We start from the raw sequence: 19,459 nt of genomic DNA, 5'->3' as shown, positions 1-19,459 counted from the left end.
GGACCCTGTTATTGTGAGAAGGCAACAAAGCAATGCATTAGGAAGCACACTGGAGCCACACAGCTTTGATGTGAGCTCGGTAACCAAGGCGCAGCGGTGGCCGGTGTGTGAGCTCTGTTCCAATGGCTGTGTTGTGTAATCAGATGTGTTTACTGTGTATTCAAGTAAAGAAGTGGTGTAATCCATCCTCACTAGAGTGCAGTTATTGAAAAAGCACGGGCAAAAAACAAGAGCTCAAACTGATCAAGATTCTTTATTCAGGATTCCTGCAAATTCTCAATTTGATGATGAAGACAAGAAACTGAGTAACAATAAAACTCTCAAATTAATCAGTCTAATATACATGAGCATAAAGTCAGCTGAAAAAAATACACACGTATTACATAAATATAGATTTGTTGCTGATGGCATATTATATACAGGAAATCCTTACCACAACAAGAACGGCAATATTCAATATTATGTAAAAATATTTTAAATGTGCGTCAAAACGTAATTTTGATTATTTAAAAATCTACTGCAATATACATGACCTTCTGACCTGTAATTATATTAACACATGGATAAAGAAAAACCTTGCCACGGTGTGTTTTCCATAAACTGTTAAGCTTGTATAAACTTAACCTGAAGGCAAATTTCTAAGTTTCACCAAAGTAAGAAAAAAACAGCAAGACAGTGGAGGTCTAAGGTAAGCCAAACCCGACGCTTTTCATTCCTTTTCTAAATTATATCCAAAGATGAAGGCTGAGCCTTGCAGCGCTCTCTTTTCTTTACCTCCAGGCTTGTGATTGACAGCGCCATGTGCTGCCCTCCTAGCTGCTGCAGTTCACAGCCTCTGTCAGGGGGGTGGCAAACACACAAGCCAGAGAGCGGCTGGCTGCCCCTCAGCAGCAGGGGGCAGAGTTAGGGTGGTATGGTGGGGTGCACAGGGTCATGGGCTCTGCTGGCACTGGAGCATTGTTGTCAGGTGGACTGCGTCGTACCGTATTCAAAAGGAGAACAGCCTTTCATCCAGCGTGTCTGCGGAGTCTACCTTTTCTTCTTCGGCTGGTTCTGGCTGGTGGGCGCTCTCAGCGCGCTGTGCTGCACCTGTAAAAACAAACAGGAGTTTGGTCAGAGGCAGGTAATCCGAGCTCAGTGGAGCGCACGGTAATGGCTCCCCTGAGGAGAGCTGGTGCAGGGGAAAGCGAGGCGGGCTCGCCTGTAATGAATCATTTTTTAAACACAGGAGCAGAGGGGATTAATCACAGGGAGGAAGGATTTGAAGAGTCAAGGGTTCCGTACCAGTGTACGCCCCCCTCATTCTGCACCACAATCACAATATTAGAAACAGACATCAACTGTTGAGATGACCTGCCAGGCCAGTGAGGGAGTTGCAAACTGCATAATCACTCACTGTAAGTTATGTCCCCTAAAGAAAACTTTCTTCAAGCCTGAGAATAGTATAAAGCCATAGCTGTTTAAGTTACCAGCATCAGTTGATGTGTAACTTTCTTCGTGGCTTTACAGACCCTTGGTGTGACTTTGATTTCTTCAGGGAAAAACAAGACCTGACGTGTGACATCTGAACTCACAACCTTGTTTTTTTTCTGTTGGTTACATGTGTAGCATTAAGCTGAAGATAGATTTACTCATGTCTTATTTTTTTTCCCCCAGAAGTGTCTTGATGTTCAAATGGATTTACAAAATAAATGTATGTTGTAGAATCATGTTCTCTTTGACATTCAAAAAATTAGATTCAACTGTCCGTATTTTTATTTCAAAACTGCCACCATAATCCAAAAAGGACTGATCATAGGGTAAACTGAAAAGGAGAAGAGCTGGAATTTGAAAACTTGCTTTTGAAGCACGCTTGCTGAGCTCAAACAATACGGTGAATCTGTTGAATAAAGGTAAGAACTCTATGCTAATTAGCTGGTCTCCATTATTAGAATGGGAGATGGAATGTGGGAACAAAGTGACTGCCTCCTGCATCAGAACATGAAACTGTCCTCAGAACTGACAGATGCTTCTTATTTCAGGACAGACACAGTGTTGTCAGAAGTCCCCGTTTGAGGCAGACTTTGTAGATGTGCACAGGCACTAATTGCCAAGTCACATTTGCAAGAAAGACAGGAGTCAATTTTCAGCCTTTGTGGTGTTTTTGTGTCCACACCTATCTGAGGATTGAAGTTCTAAGTCAACAAAAACAAAATATGTGGTCTATTGTTTTGGGTCTCCTGTGTATATGATGTTAAGGTTATTTTTCACAGTACATAATGAAACGTACTTATGATGAATCTTAAGGGTGTTTTGTTTTTTATGATTGGAGCTATTTTCAAGATGTAGTTTCTCTTTTAAACCAGGCTAAAAAGTATTGTTTCCATGAGATTTGAAAGTGAGTCATTTTCAAAGCTCAAACATTGTATCCCAATGGGGAAGAAGACATACAAAGGATTCTGAATCAAAATGTATTCACCACCTTGTTTTGCCAACTCAGTCAGCCAAATCTCTAACAACACAGGCTCCCTCCAACATCACAGAGAAGTCAGCAATGGCTTGCTGCAGGAGGACATCAAGGGTGCAGCAGAGAAACAGACTGGGGTGAGAGTGTCTTTCCAGATCCAGACTGTCAGGATTTCTCGCTGAATTCAGTCTGGCGAGTTACCTGGGAGATGAAGGCACTGTGTGGCACTTCATTTCCTGGCCGAGCAAAATTCTCAGTCAGAGAACGGCGAACACCCGGCGCCACTTACAACACCCTGACAGCTCTCCTCAGCTCTGTGATGTAAATGCAAATGACATATCAGCCATGGCTAATATGTAATCACATATGGCACCCAGCAAGACGACTGGGGCTCATGACTACATTAATTGACTCCACCACCCTGAAGTGACTGAGGCCACATCAGAGTTTCTCTGCTGACACAACAGCCAGAGACGTCAGGAGCCCTCTGCCGGCCCTCGGCCAATCACCAACTTTAATGTCACAGCGCTTCAATCAGACGGACAAAATTGTTAATAACGGACGAGGCTGCGGCAATATGGCTGAGGACAGATCTGAGCATCTCCTCACTCAGGCAATACGGCGACTACATGGAGCTGCACTGAGGAATAATTGGGCCAGGGCTGCTTTAAAGGCGAGAGTCCATTAATAATCAAACAAAGCCAGAGGATATATTTCTGCAACACTTGGGAATTCTGGTACAGCAAATAATGCAGACATCTTCAGGGAATTCCCTCCCTATCTGTATGTAAAATTGGACCCTTACCTTTTGAACATCAGAAGGCACCCTCTTGAGGAAATCCAGTATTTCATTATTGTCAATAGTATATGGGTTGCGCAGCTTCTTGGTAAATTTGTTAACGCCTGTGAAAACAAGAGCACATTAATAAATAAAGGTGTCACAGCAACTGGCATATTTTGCAGTGTAAAAAATAATAATAATAAAAAGAGTTGTGTAACCCTATCTATGGACTGTGCAGTATAGTTCCCACCGGTGTATCAGTAACTGCATTACATGATGCTGTTTCAATTGATCCCCTTCAGCCAAACTGAATCCAAGCCAGACTAATACAATGGAGACAAGTGTGGATGCTGTAACAGTTAATCAATTAAAGCTGATGAATAATAATCACTGCAATTTGAAAAAGAGGCACATAGTCACAACAACTTTTCCTCACTTCCCTTAGTTTGCTTCAATCTGATCATTTCTAGCACATCTATATTTACTTTAAACATGGCTGCATACCACAGAGAAAAAAAATATCTCTGGGGTCTTGTAATGGGACCATTATATTCACAGCTTGGTACTGCCTGTACCTCAACATGCAGACAAAGAACCTAAGGACTTAAATATGTGCAAGCAACTTGAAAGGCTTGCCTTGCAACCACAGAGATGGGGGTTAACTGGGGAGGCAGAGGAGTGTCTCAGACTGTGTGTTTTTTGTTTGATATGATGGTTTTTTGGTATTGATTGTGTTGAAGGCAGTGTGGAAGTACAGTGGTTGTGGGCTTACAGCTGGAGGAGGAGAGCCTGTTAAGGGCAGCATATCTCCCTGACCACTGAGATGACTGTCTATTCTGTATGACTACAGCAGATAATGAGAGGCTAGACCAGGAGCCTACAGACTGCCCAAGGACATCATGTATTATATACAGCTTGCTACTCTACCTCTGCTTTGTTTTCACACAAACCTTAGGCCTCGCCTCTGCTGGGCTCTGCTACATCAGCCCACACTGAGCAGTGCAAACCTCTGCAGCTGTCTGATCTCTGTGCATCTGCAGAGGTGTAGGCATGGCAGAGTTCTTAAATTACTGTACTTCATTAAATCATGGATTTGCAGTTAGGAAGAGTGAGTAAGAGTTGTGTTTTGCAACAGCAGTTTGGGCGTCGATTTTTATGCAATTTGTCAGGATGTTTTGGTCACAGTAATGAAGGATCTTGCAAGACACACATAGTGGGAGTTTGTTAGCTTGTGCTATTTGCCCATTACACTTGTAGTTATGAAAAAATAAATAAATTACAATTTCATGAATTAAATTGTGTTTTCAGATGTAGAACTTACCCCATATCAGCACAAGATATCGCAGAGGGACGAAATATAACAGCGTTGTTGCCACAAACAGCACCAGGCAGGCCAGGCACGACAGGAACGGGACGGACCAGTTGACTATGCTAGAAAAGGATGTCAGATTAGAGCTGGGTGATATGGAGAAAATCAAATATCACAATACTGATATTGTGACAGTATTGCGGGGGTGACTATTAGTGCTTTCAAAAAACATTTACACAATGAGATTTTGATAAAGGCAAATAACAGAACAGCTAGAACAGTCTGGCAAGTTAAGAAAATTACAATACTTTACTGTAATCTAGCCTTTAAAATCATGAAAAGGCAACATTTCAATTATATTTTTGATATATAATCATCAGTAGTGTGGATATAATGACTTAAGCAGGTAAAGGCAAATAACAGAACAGCTAGAACAATCTAGCAAGTTAAGAAAATATCAGCACATTACTGTAATGCAGCCTTTAAAAACATGAAAAGGCAACAGTGCTATCATAATATCCAAGATCTAAAGCGATGTGTAGTTTAATATCACTATCCTGAGAAAATATTGATACGTTACCCAGCCCTACATCAGACTAACGTAAAGTTCTATGAAAAAAACACCAATATTAATTAAAAATTAAAAATACTTTGTAGGATAAAAATAAAAATGTTTACTTCCTGATTCGCTCCCCGATGTTTGCGATTTCCTCCAAAACGTTCTGGACAACCAGCAACACTTCCTGCACCATATGTATCTTATCCATCAAACCCTTTTTTCCAGATTCCTAAAAAAAATGCACAGACACTGATGAGGTACACTGTATGTCAATTGTTGGGCAGGGTAGACAAAGAGCAGTTTATCTCTGCTGTGCCATTATGTGTGATTTATCTATTGAATGGCCCATAATGAGCAAACACTGTACATCTTCAGACTATGCTTTTGAAGATGAGACAGACTCAGTGCTCAGAAGCTGTTATGTGGATGGCTGAGAGATTTCAGCTTTTGTCCGCCACACACAATAGAGCTGTTGCACAAGTGCAGCACAATCAAGACTCTCTGGTAGATGAAAAGTACACAAAATGGCCATCCGCAATCAGGCAGAATAGACGACCTAGACGAGAGGAGCAGGGGCCTCACAACTTAGGAAAGATTCCTTTCCAGCAACCTGCACAGGACAAGTTTGAACATGTTTTTACAAATCTGTCAGGCTTTCTAACCCATCCTCACACTTTCCCGGCATGAGAAAAACACTTCACCCCGCTTAGAACACCAGTTGGATGTGCTCTCTCTTTTGCTCGCATGATTCTTGTCACAACTAAGTATTATTTGCTTTTAATGCGCTGATATAATAACGACTGAGTCTGGCAAAGCAATAAGTCAACATGCGAGGGGGTTGGAGGGTCTCAAAAAGAAATAAATGTGATCACATCAAGGCTGGAAATAACGAGTGTGAAGCCTTCCAAAGGCAGAGGAGTGACTAGAGATAACACAAGTAACACAAGCTAAAGAGGGCTGAGAAGCCTCACATCAAAAGGAGGAAATAATGACAGGAATGATGACAGAGGGCGGGAGAGGAAGAGTGAGAGGGAGAAGGGGAATGAGAGTGTTGGGGGAGGGCGCTCTGATGGACCCTAGCAGGAGGCTTGGGGATGTCTATATGTTTATGTTACAAGTCAGCCGAAGCCGCAGCCTGTGAGCATTGACAGGGTCCAGACAGAATGCCTTTATCAGAGCTTCATGAGGCAGCCCCTGGGAACACACTGTCTGCCAGCACATAGAGACTCCCCACTGTCAGGCCCACTCTTCTCCACGCAAGGCGCAGGAAGAGAGCAATTCCCACACTAGCAGAGCCTCCCCCACCGGGCTCGGATCTGGACAGACACTGGAGGCTCAGCACTGTCCAAAAAAGGAAAAACTATCACAAATATGCTTTCTGTGAGATTAACATCTCATGGTCTCATCATGGGGAGAGAGGACTATCTGTGGTTCTGCATCATCTTACTCCACTCCACTGTGGTGGCGAGGAGGGGGGGAGGGGCTCTGAGCAAACCTTCACGCGTGTCCTTTCCTCTACATCAGGTGTTAATTGAGCTCTTTATCCAAGTTTATTTTGAAAGCGGGAACACTGTTAGATTCCGCTAAAAGCCATTACAACCCGTGTTGGTGAGCTCCTGATGGACACAGAGAGCCACGCTCACTCGATATGGAGCCTCATCAGCAGGGCTCACATTCCTTTTCATATTTCCATTTAAGCTTGTTTAAACGGCCCAATTACATGATTTAGAATTCAAATCTAATAAAAGATAGGAAGCACTGTTTTACTGCACTGGCTACACATGCAAGGTAAATTTAGCCAGAAATACAGCTCCAGCAGAAAAAGAGAGAAACCATATTGGCTTTCATTTCTAAAAGGAAAAACAGACAAATAGATGTACTCTGAAGTATGCATCGAGAGGCAGAGCTCTCATGATTATCATTATTCATGTGCTTTAAGATTCTTGAAATCCTCCATCTCCTTAGCGACCAAAACTGAAGTCCTTCCTACATTAATCATTTGATGATATTCTCTATCTTTGTTCATTTCTCTTTTTCAGCATGTGCACGAGTGCAGGGAAAACAAAAATAAATAAAAGATCTCCTTCTGAAATGGAAAAGGATGGGTAAACTGGGGATGGACTAAATGAATCCTAAATGTCTACTGATTAGAAAACCTGTGTGAAATCATATTCTCATTTCAGATAAAATTGTAAAAGCTTCCTTTTAAGGTGCGGTAATGGAGAACCAATTTGATCTCCTGCACAAAGGTAAACATACTCTCACAGACATGTGGGGTGTTATCAAAGGCTGGAAAAAGCTCATTTAGCATCATCCTAATTAGAATAAACGGTGCCAAATTTGAATTCTCTGACTGAATATTTTTTTTCGAGTGACTTTTTTTTTTTTTTTTTTTTTTGACAAAGATAAGAAGTGCATCAAAAATGAAAAACACCTGTGTTCTAGTCAAATTACCTCACATGGAGCTAAAATAAGCTAACAAACAATTTGCTGGGATAAAAACACACAAAAAAAGCTTTAATGTGTTGGTGGGTGTATGTGCGGCGGCTCTTGTAATGCACGCCACACATCACGACATGGGCAGTCTGTCTGACTGGTGTGCTCAAGGAGACCCAGCGGTGACTGTGGACTATCGGGTGAGAGATGGAGTAACCCCCCAGCCCAGTCTAGCACCCCCACAACCACCTCCTCACCCTCCTCCCCCTCAAACTCCCCTGGGCAAGGCTCTGGGAGCAAGTCAACCTCAGACCAGCACTGCCAGCCAGGGGGCAATGAAAGGGCTGTTTCATCTTCCCTTTTCATTTCTATTGGAGATCTATGGACTTGTTTTGCCTCTCTGTTTCTTTATGTTATGATTAAATATTGTCTATCTGCACAATTGATACCTAAGGCCAAAGGGAAGTCACTTTGCCCACACATAATTTGTAAGCTGTCTCTTTCCCCGAGGACAGATTTGTTCACAGGCAGAGAATCTGTTCTGTATTATCCCGCTGTAACACTGCCTTGCCTTTCGTCTCTCTTTAACGTCATGCCTTCACATTCTCGCTGCTCTGTCTGAGGTTTAAATATTTCCTTCCTCAAGGGGGAAAAAAGGGGGATAAAAACATATTTGAGTGGTAATCATAACCTTCTCAGAGGGAAAAGCCTTTATTCACATGTTAGAGGAAAGACTAGGGGGAGAGAAAGCAAAGGCTTTGAAGTCATCAAATTTAACACTGATCACTCTTTAACCCCAAATATTTCTAAAGAAGACTTTGATAGGAGGTGTAAAGCTACACTGCTTGATCTAACTGCATGATATCACATCCAAGTGACAGCAAGACCATAACAAGACTTTCAAAAAAGCCACTTTAAATTAAAGCTGACAGCTTAAAACAAACATGGGTGACTGCTTAATTAGTAAATGAAAGGAGATATTTCATTTCCTCTGAGTGTGAAAGGGCTTAGGGAGGCTCATGGAAAACCTTTCAGAAAGCTTAAGAGTTCGGAAACACATGCTACGCACTGAGAGAATCTTAAACCTTTCTAAAGACACTGCCATTTTTTAAACTGAAAGAGTAAACATTCCTATATTAAATATTGAGTTTTCAAGGTAAATACATGTGTAATAATAGTTATACAGAGCAATGATATTTAATTCAGTGCACAGAGGTAATCCTGCCTGATTCAATATTCATAAAAACACTGAATTTTCTGTGTCACTGCTGTTTGTTTAAGCACCAGTTTGCCTGTTCCTAGCGATGATAGCAAGTGCGGCTCCCCGCTTTCGTGTGTGCAGACATATCATGCGAGTTTCATCTGTGAATTAGCCCATCCTTTCAGACAGGATTTGGTGGATGTGCCTGTGTTTTTTAAAAGAAGCTGGCTTTTTTCATAGCCCCAGGTCATCACAACAGAATATATTGAGTGCATTATGGATATGAATCCTGGGCCTAGACACGAAGCACAAGGGTCATCGCTTGGAGGGTCTGCGTTAGCTCCACACTTCATTGCCATAAAGCAATAATACACATCCCTGTTAACTCTTCCTTCTTTACAGGAAACAGTGGGATGAGTGTAATTGAATATTATGTGCTGTGGGGAAGTATAATTTCAGGCTACTTAAAGATTTCCTGTTGTTTTGTTTTTCAAGAGACACTGGAGAGATGCATTAATACATTATCATGTATGATTTCTCACAAACGAGCGAGTGAGAACGACTGATAACCTTTGGGGCGAAGTATAAGTTTGATGCTGTGTTATTGTACTTTGTTCATTTGTTCTGGTGGTAAAAGGTCACTCTCAACACAACTTTCCTATTTAGAAAATGATGATACAAAAATTTTATACTTAACAGCTGTGCAGAATCTAATTGACAGTGCTGTTTAAATTTGATTTATAGATTTTCAAAGGGCTGCAGTGTCTCAGTGGAGTGCATTTGTAGAGTGACACTGAATACCCAGAGGAGCAGAATAAAGAGCTACATGCTACAACTGTTTCATAGATGTTGCCCTCATTTGGGATGCATGAAAATATTTCTATTCTTAGTCAGAAAAGAGCCTCTGAGAAGTAACTGTGATTTTGACCATATTAAAATACAGACTGGAACCTGTGTGGCTCTTCGGTAAAATATTTTTTATTTTCTAAGAAGCAAGTGCTCATCTGTATAAGAATATCAGCTACTTGCTGAACCGGGAATCTGTGCCCAGCACAGGCGATGCAGACGTTGTTATGTGTTTGATTTAACCTTGGTGATTCAGATAGAAATATCAGAAGGGGTCACACATATCATAAGTTCAAAAATTATTTTTACATAAAGCCATTGAGTAATGTCACTGTGATATTTAAAACATTCAGTGTCCATGGTAAACCTTCAAAGACATATTTATATTTGTGCTGAAATCTGAGACGCGATAACATTCCACCAAAACATATTAGCCCTTAAAATGTTAGAAAGAGACAAGATAAAATACCTTCTCGTCTTCCTCTTCGTCGTCACCCATGCTCATGTTCACCTAAGAGAAAATAAAGGGTAGAGGGTGATTTCAAACGAACGGGACATGTGGGCACTGGAGCATTTTTAACAAACACCTAGTAATGAAATTTTCTTTGAGTACATTCACCCCTATTGGGAGAGGCTTGTTTCCATAGAGACTGCATCACAGGGGTGACCTCACACAAAAGGAGAGGTGAAAGAGGGCCTTCCTCACAAGAGCACTGTCACACCAAAGCAATCTCATTTCTCCACAACATAAGCACACAGAAAAACAGAAAGAGGAGAAGAAAAAAAAACACATTTAATTTGGATGCTGTTGCCTAGATCACTTTATATCAAGTCATCCCTGACCCCAATGTGGTGCACACTGTGACATTGCCTGGGAACAGAGCTGTGTCATTGCCGGCCAGAGGGTCACAGAGGGGTGGCAGTGTCTCCACACTGGATATGAGGGTGAGCCTGGGCTTTAACATTGCCCAGGGACGGCATCTTTGCCAGCAGCCATAAACACAATCACCGGGCCGGGGATGTTGCTTTGGGGAGGGTGTGTGAGCGGGCCAGGCCCCTGGCTGGCCGGTGAGAAGGCTTACAACATAGTGAAATTGGGGGGCAGTCAGAAGTGTGAACAGCATTAACCTTCACAGACATGTCTAGGGCAAACATAATTTCCATAACAGCAGATAGAGAGAGGAGATAGTGGTATGTTGTGGAGGGAACTGTACTCGTGCATTTTACAGATGTGATGAGACTAAATCAACAGACTATAGGCTATACATACATTTACAGTCATTTAATTCTAGGGGCTCCTTATTGCTTGGTGTTTTATTGGGCCCCTGGAGAAAATGTAGAAACTAGTTTAACCAGCTATAAAACACATGGCCGATACAACTGGCTGTACTGTGAGGTGCATTTAATAGACACGCTCCTGTATTATACAATGTACATGCAAGTGTAAAAGTTGTTAATTGACATCCATGTGAAAATGCAATTTGTGTGCCAAAAGGACTCCGTTCCATCAGGGTGTGCCCACAGTTGGGTCAACATTTATTGAATTTGCACTGTAACAGCATGCGTCTACACGTTTGGATGAATACTGAAGAGTTCGGAGTCCTTGTCACTCACCAGGTCCTGGTTGGAGTTGGCCTTCCCTGCAGAGAGCTGGAAGTAGTGCCAGCCAATGATCAGAAGCAGGAAGAGGGGAAGCATGAAGAGCTCCCAGTGCCACACCGTCACAAGGAAGATCTGAGAAGACAGGACATGACAGTATAACGCAAAGCCCATCACACTATAGCAAGGACCAAGCTTTCAAATCTCAGCAAGCCTGTTCCCAAAACAAAATATATAATGGATTTAACCACGTCCTAAATCTCATGAAAAGCACTACTGACTGTAAAGCCGCTGAGATTTACAGCCGATGGCAACAGATTTTACTCTTAGTGGTTTGAAAGTAACAGACATTCAGGGACAACTTTTAATATCTTGAAATCCTATTTATATACACCAATAACACTGCGCTGGCAGAGTGCCTTACTGCAGAACAGAAAGTATGACATGGATAGGCATGGTATGCTGTCTTTTAACTAGCACATCAAATCCTCTTAGATTCAGAGGCAGTGAGGCTCTCTGACGAGGCGCATATGGCAACTGGAGAAGCATTTGCAACATTTACCCCCTCCGTGGCGATGATACTGAGAAAAGCCAAGACCCCTGGTAGAAATAAGATGGATCACACTGAATGAGTAATCCCTCATAATTCTGTAAAGGAGTGGTGCTAAGCACGTTGCACAACACCCACTGCATTTCACAGCAGAGCACTAATTGGACGGCTGCATTTAAACCCATTTAGTGACAGCCTAATGAGTCTGTCTCCAACTGAAATTATCAGGAATGTGTGAGGAGGATCACACCAGCCGGTTGACAGGGATGAAATAAAAATGTCCCCCACAGCAAGTACAATCTTAAAATCTATTATAGTGTGATTATGTGCCAATACGTCTAACATATGGTCCACTTTATTTACCACACACGTCTTTCACAATGAAATTTTTTTCTCATTCTTTATATATGTTTTCTATAATTAATGCATCTTTTCCAACGGTTACATTTATCGTACTTTCTTAACAAGTTTTTTCTTTCTGGAAAGTTTATTTCAAAACATTCACAACTGCTGAGCTGAACCCACACGTTGCTAGCACTGTGCAGTCTAGGCTCAAAGAGCTGGAGGCTGCGTCGACTACGAACAATATGTTCGAGTTAAGCCCGAGACAGGATGTGAAGCACTGAGGCCTTCGGGCCTTGATAGCAGGCCTGTAAACAGCAGACTGCTCCTGTCATAGCAGCCACACAGAGTCCGTGTACGTTGCTCTGGGGGCCAGTCTACCTACTGCCACACCAGGCCTAGGTTCAAATGGCCACCAGGGAAACGTGAACCATGAGTAATGCAGACAACACTGTGGCCCAACTGCCCTAGGCTTCACCACTGTACCACTTATTATCCCTCGATACAACCTGGGAGATAGTGGGTGAGCTGAAGCGTTATGGAGAAACACAGCGGGATGACCAAGGTATAAAGAAATGAACAATATGTTAGAGTTATTTATTTTTTTATAAGAGCTCATTTGAATTACGTATACAGCAACAAACTAGAGCTGATGGGGAATAAAAAAAAAAAGGTAAACAATGAATATGCATGATGTGCAGAGGTAGCTGCAGTACATCTCCTCTCTGTTATGAATAACCTACGTCATGTGTTGTCACCTCAGTTCCCGGGAGGCAATTCTAAAGCGACGCTCCCCTCACCCCAGAGGAATTCAGCTGGCTGGTGGACAGGTAGCTTGTCATATTCCCAGTATTCTCATAAAAAAGGAAAAAGAAAAGGGGGGAAAATGTGCCTGGAAACTGACATGAGCCCAGCAGGAATGTTGAACCTCCTTGCCCTCCCTGCAAAAGCTGCTACATTAACCACTAAAGTCTAATTGCTTGGTCTCTGTCTTCCTGTGCAAGTCAACAGAGGGAGCCAATTCATTTCCGCCCAGGGAGCCGGCAGAGAGAATCTGTCACAGGTATTCATAATCGCCCACTAATGCAAATTTCTGCTCACCGCGTTCTGGCTCAGTGGACAAGATAAAAGCCTACAGAAATACAATGCCTTGTGTCTAAACTGAGTGCTTAAATGAGGGTATAAACCAAAACTGTCAGAAATATCTTCTCAATTCCTCCCTCATGGTATGTCAGCCCATGTGTTCAGGATTTACATGCTTTTTTAACACTAATAAAAACGATGGAGAGAAACATCTGGGAAAACCTCTCAGATTCCTTCACTCAGGTGCACAGACTAAGACTTCGCCGTCAGACATCCCGCAGTAATGAGCAGAGGCAGGACTAAACCTTCCCCTTGTCTCCCCATATTCTCCAGAGTTTCTGTGAAATGGAGACAGAACTAATTCCCCACTAAGTGGTTTATGTTTTATTAGCAAGCAGCTGAGTGATTAAAGGACATGTTGGACAAAGTGCAACCTTTCAGGCGTGAGTGTAAATTTGTATAAAAAATAATCCTTGTTTTAATTGCCATCAAAGAGGCTCCGTTTCAGTCTTAAGGGCCTGGCTGCGTATTTTTTCATCCGTCAACAAATTACGCGTGACAAGTAAAACCTTGAACTTTTTACACGCGACAATGCTAATATGTTGCATGGGGCAGTAAAACAGTCATTTATTTCACCAAAAAGGCCATAAAGCAGCAAACAAAAGCAAGGGAGGTAACAATTAATGATATACCTGAGCATTTAGGTTTACACACAGCAGAATTGGATAACAAACGACTTGTAATTGAACAAGTGTTAGTATGTATGTCTGGGAGGAGTGTCTCTAATGTAGGAAACCTCCCTTGACAAACACCATTTAGCTGAAAAATGTCTGTATGATTATGCACAGGGTGCCTAGGGAGGAAAAAAAAAAGAATGAATTAATAAAACTATTAGCACACGGTGGAGTAGATGATGGAGATGCACTCTCCTTAGCCACCTGTAAGCGCTTGGAGAAGGGGGCAACCCTGGGCAGAGCAATTCTGCCAGCAGGGTTAAGAACAGCCTGACAGATTTGTTTTATAGTGCCATTAATATGATTCCACTAAATGCATTCTGCGCCTTCTCATGCAGATCCCCTGGCCAGCAGAATCCAGTACCTAATAATAAAGCACTCAGCGATTAAAAGTGTGAATAAAATAACTTAAAGCTGAGCAAGCATGGCAGCTCCCACCACCCACACTCTCCCAGGAGAGGGAGAAGGGATCGTAGCAGGAACAAAGGGACAAAGACACCCTCTATAAGAGTTTCTACCATCCTGTAAATTGATTAACAGAGGAGGGGGTTGCCCAGTCTAACAACCCAAACTACTGACTGGCAGCCATACCACCAGACTGCAAGGCTGCCAAATGCTTTCCTTATACACTACAGCAGATAACGGGCTATAAATAATAGGCGTCACATCAGTATAACACACATAATACTGTTGATGAGCTGAATTAGTGTAATGTCACAGCACATGGGACCATGGCATACCTCTAATGTTGCTGTGAAAAAAAAGACAGCAAACTAAAAACAACTATTTGTTTAACATGCTGCATTTCAAAAATACCCTTATTTTTAAGAGTATGTACCATCCAAAACCACAGAAGATTTAATCTTGGCTGTATCTTCACTACTCTCTTCAGTTGCACTCCACTTGGAAAGCTAAACAAAGCGAGGAGAGCGCCAGCCAGCATTATGAGGGTCAGTCATGGGGGCTGTGGACGGATGCCAGATTACGTGAACATATACTGAAAGAGTTTAACAAGACTGACTACAGGCTGCAGGGTTTGTGTATGTACACGTATGGTTGTCTCAGTGTGTGTATGCGTGATTTGTTGAGTGTGTAGCGGGCAGAAAAAGGCCAAAATCTGTGCACTTGACTATGTGCAAATATGAGATATAGAAAAATCAAGAAAATAAATTTAAATGATTATAATTTAAAAAGACAAACAGGAGCCTCTTCAAAACCTTGACACAATTTCACTCAGATCGCGATGGTCTTTTTCTGGGTGAAATCAAGGGCAGTAAAATTAATCTGCATTACTTCCTCAATTAAAATACACGCACAAAAAAAGAGATTAATAATGAATCAAAGGCACAAGTAGCAGCTCAGCTCACGCAGGTCTTTTTTTTTTTCCCAGCCTGGCTGAAACAGAGTCTGGCTGAGGGCTTATGTTGGGGACAGCAACGGCAGGCTTTAAAGTAGCTGTAAACGCAGAGCAATGAGACATGTAATTTGTGTTGAGCTTGGGCCAGTGTGGGGACAGGCTTTCAGGGGGTGTCGGAGGCAGAGGAAGCACAGATAAGATTTCTCTTCAGGGCAGGTAGAGTGTGTGGGCAGCCATGGTGCTCTGAGCTAACGCTGAATAAATATTTCACATACGCTCAGCTCAAGTCTTATCGACTGGGGAGAGGGAGAGAGAGACAGAGAAAGAGGGGGAGAAAGAGAGAGGCTGCATATGAGTGAGAGCAATAAAATGGGGAATCTCATGTCCCTCTTCAGCGGGATGAAATCTGTTCTAACAGTTACTGGGTGTGATGCAATTCACAGTTCAATTTTAAATCAAATACAGTGTGATACATAGTAAAATTTATATTTACTGCATCTAACTTACTTAAGTTAAGGGGTTAGTTTTCCACTTTGTTCACAATTAATTATTTAGTACTGTTATTTTGCCTAATGATGGCTGAATGAAAAGAAAGCAACAAAAGGACACATTTAGTAGCAATTCTATTATTTGGGGAAATTCAAAACTAAAAATAAATCATAAAAACTATGTTACAAAGTCCCATTGGTGTTCATTATTTTTTTTAAAATATGTGAACAAAAGGTAAGCCAGTGATAAACAAATACCACAGCTTATTTAGATGCATGCACAGCACAGTGCAGTAGTGATAGCAGCTCTTTATCAAAGCACTGAGGAAGAGCAGCCGTGCGAGGCAAAGCATTAGCATTTGCTCACAGGGCCAGCTCTGGCCGTTGTCTCCCTGCCTGTCTGACACATGCCCAGGCCAGAGTAGCGCCAGTGCAAGGCTGGAGCGGGGCAGTCAGCGGGGGCCCCGTGGTGCCTGTCAGTGGTGGCTACACTGACCCTGCACTCCGGCACTGGCCACTAGTGTTTAATCCGTGTCGGGAGCGTTAACACTGAGCGACCTCCTGGGTGACAGATCTGCCATGCGAGCCTTTTCCCCTGAGGAGGTGGGGAGGGAGTGGCATGGACTCTCTCTCCCTGTCAGCTCAGCTCACACGCACGTTAACGCGCCGGGGCCAAGACCGGCCCCGGAACAGCCACACACAGGGGCGGACAGGTCGCCGCCTCAGCTGCCTGGGGAGAAGTGTCCTCTGTGACTAGGAAGGTGGCAAGTATGTTAAAGGCAGTCATTATGATATGGCACACACAATGGGGTTAAACACAAAGCACGCATGAAAACATAACATAAAACAACTAAGGACAACAGATGCGCAGATAAAACCTCCACATGCTTATTCAGTGTGGTCAGTTATAAATCTGAGGAGTTGTTTGTACTTAAAAGCTGCTTCGTGCAGTTTAAAGTGCTAAATGATAATAAGGAATTTGGCCAATTTAAATTGAATCAAATGTGTTCTCAAAACTGAAATTCGTGTCCTAAAACATATAACAATAGGAACAATTTCACAGCTCTAATGAAGTGAATATTAGCAGAGAAAGCTTATTAATCCCACTAATAGGGGGACATGTTTCAAGGTTACACACTGCATTCAGCCAACCTCCAGAGCTGTCAACTGACACATAGCCATTCAGGGAAGCTAAATAATAATAATACTGTGTTAAATCAGGAGGCACTGCTGAGCAGTTTGCAAGTAGTCATAGCCTATCATTTAATAATTAATAGATCTCAGACTCAAAACCATGAATATACACATCGCCATCACTGTCATCATTTTTTCCCCTGCTAGATACATTCCCACTACACAGTCTATGAGAACTCCCACAGCCAGGGAGATGGAGAGTGTAACCCCCATGAGACTGAAGAAACCCACTCCTCTTAGGCCTCCAACTTTTTTAAACAGAGAGAAAACAGATGCAGAGCAGAAACAAGGAGACAATTCACAGGCGTGCACAGTCGTCTCGCTGTTCTCACATAAGCTCGGCCACAACTGCAATGCAGTAAACCACAAATAGGCAGATCCAAGACTCACAAAGCATCTCATTTTCAGGGACAGTGTTAACAAGAACAATTATGACAACTCTGATTATGGCTTTGATCTCAGGCGGGCTGGTGTTCTGGTTATTGGCCCCGACTGCCGCGGCTCTACACAGGTGGTCTCCCGAGACCTCTGGAGCCAGATCTGACCCTGCCCTGCCCTCATCTAGGGAGACGATGATTCTATCAGCCCCCCAAAAAAGTGCCCGTTGCAGCTGCCAAGTGTGTTTACAGCTGCATCGCATCAAACATTCATCAAATGCCATCTTTACAGTGTGTGATGTGAGGCAATCAGCATTTCACAGGCTGTCAAATGATGTCTAAAGCGGTTGCTACCTGGCAGTGACAAAAAGAAAACGGTTCAAATACTCACATAAGGTATACAGGTTTCTTTCTAGTCTAACTCCTGACAGATGAGGTACCTCATATGTTAAAATATTAATTCTACTTAAATACTTAAAGCGGTCTAATGACAGCAAAGCTCAAAATCAGCTTTCAAGTGTAAATGATCCTTTTTCTTTTTTCTTTTTTTTTTTTTTAACTTTCATCCATTTCATCTAAATCAAAATTGTTCTCAACTTTAGACTTCTGAAACAGATTAATTTGGCTGGCTAATACATACTCATTTAGCTTTTTTTTTTCCTCTCCTTTTTTTGTGTGGAAGAAACTTGTGTCTCTTGGTGTAATGCACAGAATGGAGGATTTCACTCCAAGTTGTTCCCACGAATGGCTCCTGTTGGGAAAAGTAACTGATCTCCTTAGCGCCTCCGTTCGTGTTTCCAGCAGTGCTGTAGCTCCATCTACAGGTCCTATGCTTGCGTGCAGCAAAGAACTCTGGGTGACCCCTCTGCAGTCACTGCTGATGTATAGCACATTCATCTCGCTCAGTCTTAGTGAAAAGCACATCTAAAGGCCGTTATTTTATGAAGATTTTAGCTGTCACATTTCCTCTCTCTCAGAGAAAAGAACATGCTGTTGTCAAACTCTTGAAAAGCGCAGATCCTAGGCTCATTACTGTAGCATAAACAAGAAGAGGGGGGAAAGAAATCAAAATTTCTTGTTTGTATTTCCGCTCACTGATGAAAATGTTTATGAGGATTTGCCAGAACTTTGTTTAAATGCGTGAGGGAGATTTTTTTTTTTTTTTTCATTTTCTTGCATTTTTTTTGTTACATTACCTAATTAGAGAGATTCTATTTTAAAACTGCTACACATTGGTGGGAAAATCGAAGGCGACTTCAAACGGTGTGGACTCTGCTGATGAGATTGCACAATCAAAACAAGTAACCTCCTGCACTCGCAAACAGTGACAATACCGCAAGTATTCCCACTCCTCACACAATAACACTCAGCTGCAGCACAGGACCAAGTAAACCATCAATCTGTAAATGCTAAATGTATATGTCCCTGGGTGTGAAGCTTTCTGATTGCCACTCATGAGAGAAAAGTTATGAACAAAGAAGACTTCTCTGCAAAAAAAAAATAAATCTTTTTTTTTCCACACTCCCATTCACATAGTTAACGTGAACCAGAGCAGCGATCCCTCATACAAAATTTGAATACCTTACGCACCACACACCAACAACCGCTTCATAATGCATACACGAATCTACATAAACAGGATACAAATGTAGACTGCATGCTGTGTGGAGGTCAGAAAATTGGCCTGTGGGACTGAGTGATATAATGGCTAAGTATTCCTGGTAAAGCACTACGCGAGCATCCCGCAGTCCCAGTAGAAACCACAGCAGCGGTAATGCATTACAGGATGTATATGGTGTAAAAGGGTAGGACCGGTCTGCCTGCTTGATAAATAATGTATTGTAATGTATATTAAAGCTAGACCCACCACTGCAGCGTTTCCTACCGGCATACCCTGAGAAGCCCTGCGCTGCCTGCCACTGTGGAAAAGAGCAGACACTAGTGGTATAATTATGCACATCTGAGAGGCAAGCAGAGGCCATCTGTCAATGTCTGAATCAGTTACCTTATTACCACTGCCTAAAGATATAAAGATAGGAGTGGGAGCTGCTTTCATTAAGGCACATGGTGGCATGCTGCTTTAGACAGCTCCAAACACTAACTTAATTGCAAATGATGACTTGGAGGAGGAGGAGGAGTGGCTGTACAGTGGCTACC

The 19,459-nt window shown here is 42.4% G+C and overlaps 1 protein-coding gene across 3 annotated transcripts in view; it reads right to left on the bottom strand.

The window, feature by feature from the left end:
* Window positions 1–234: 234 nt before the first annotated feature.
* Window positions 235–19,459, bottom strand: part of mctp2a (multiple C2 domains, transmembrane 2a) — a 38,796-nt gene continuing 19,571 nt past the window's right edge. For all 3 annotated transcript variants that reach the window (XM_049573083.1, XM_049573084.1, XM_049573085.1), the window contains exons 18-23: window positions 11,193–11,312; window positions 10,048–10,089; window positions 5,215–5,324; window positions 4,549–4,658; window positions 3,252–3,349; window positions 235–1,089 (exon numbers count right to left, since the gene is read on the bottom strand). In XM_049573083.1, coding sequence (XP_049429040.1) covers window positions 1,030–1,089; window positions 3,252–3,349; window positions 4,549–4,658; window positions 5,215–5,324; window positions 10,048–10,089; window positions 11,193–11,312 — 540 coding nt within the window. In that variant the 3' untranslated portion in view covers window positions 235–1,029. The remainder of the gene's footprint in view (window positions 1,090–3,251; window positions 3,350–4,548; window positions 4,659–5,214; window positions 5,325–10,047; window positions 10,090–11,192; window positions 11,313–19,459) is intronic.

This window comes from Epinephelus fuscoguttatus, linkage group LG4 (assembly GCF_011397635.1).
Source record: "Epinephelus fuscoguttatus linkage group LG4, E.fuscoguttatus.final_Chr_v1".
In the NCBI taxonomy this organism is placed as follows: Eukaryota; Metazoa; Chordata; class Actinopteri; order Perciformes; family Serranidae; genus Epinephelus; species Epinephelus fuscoguttatus.
Note: the sequence above shows the minus strand (reverse complement) of the source record. Positions and strands in the feature narration are given on the sequence as shown.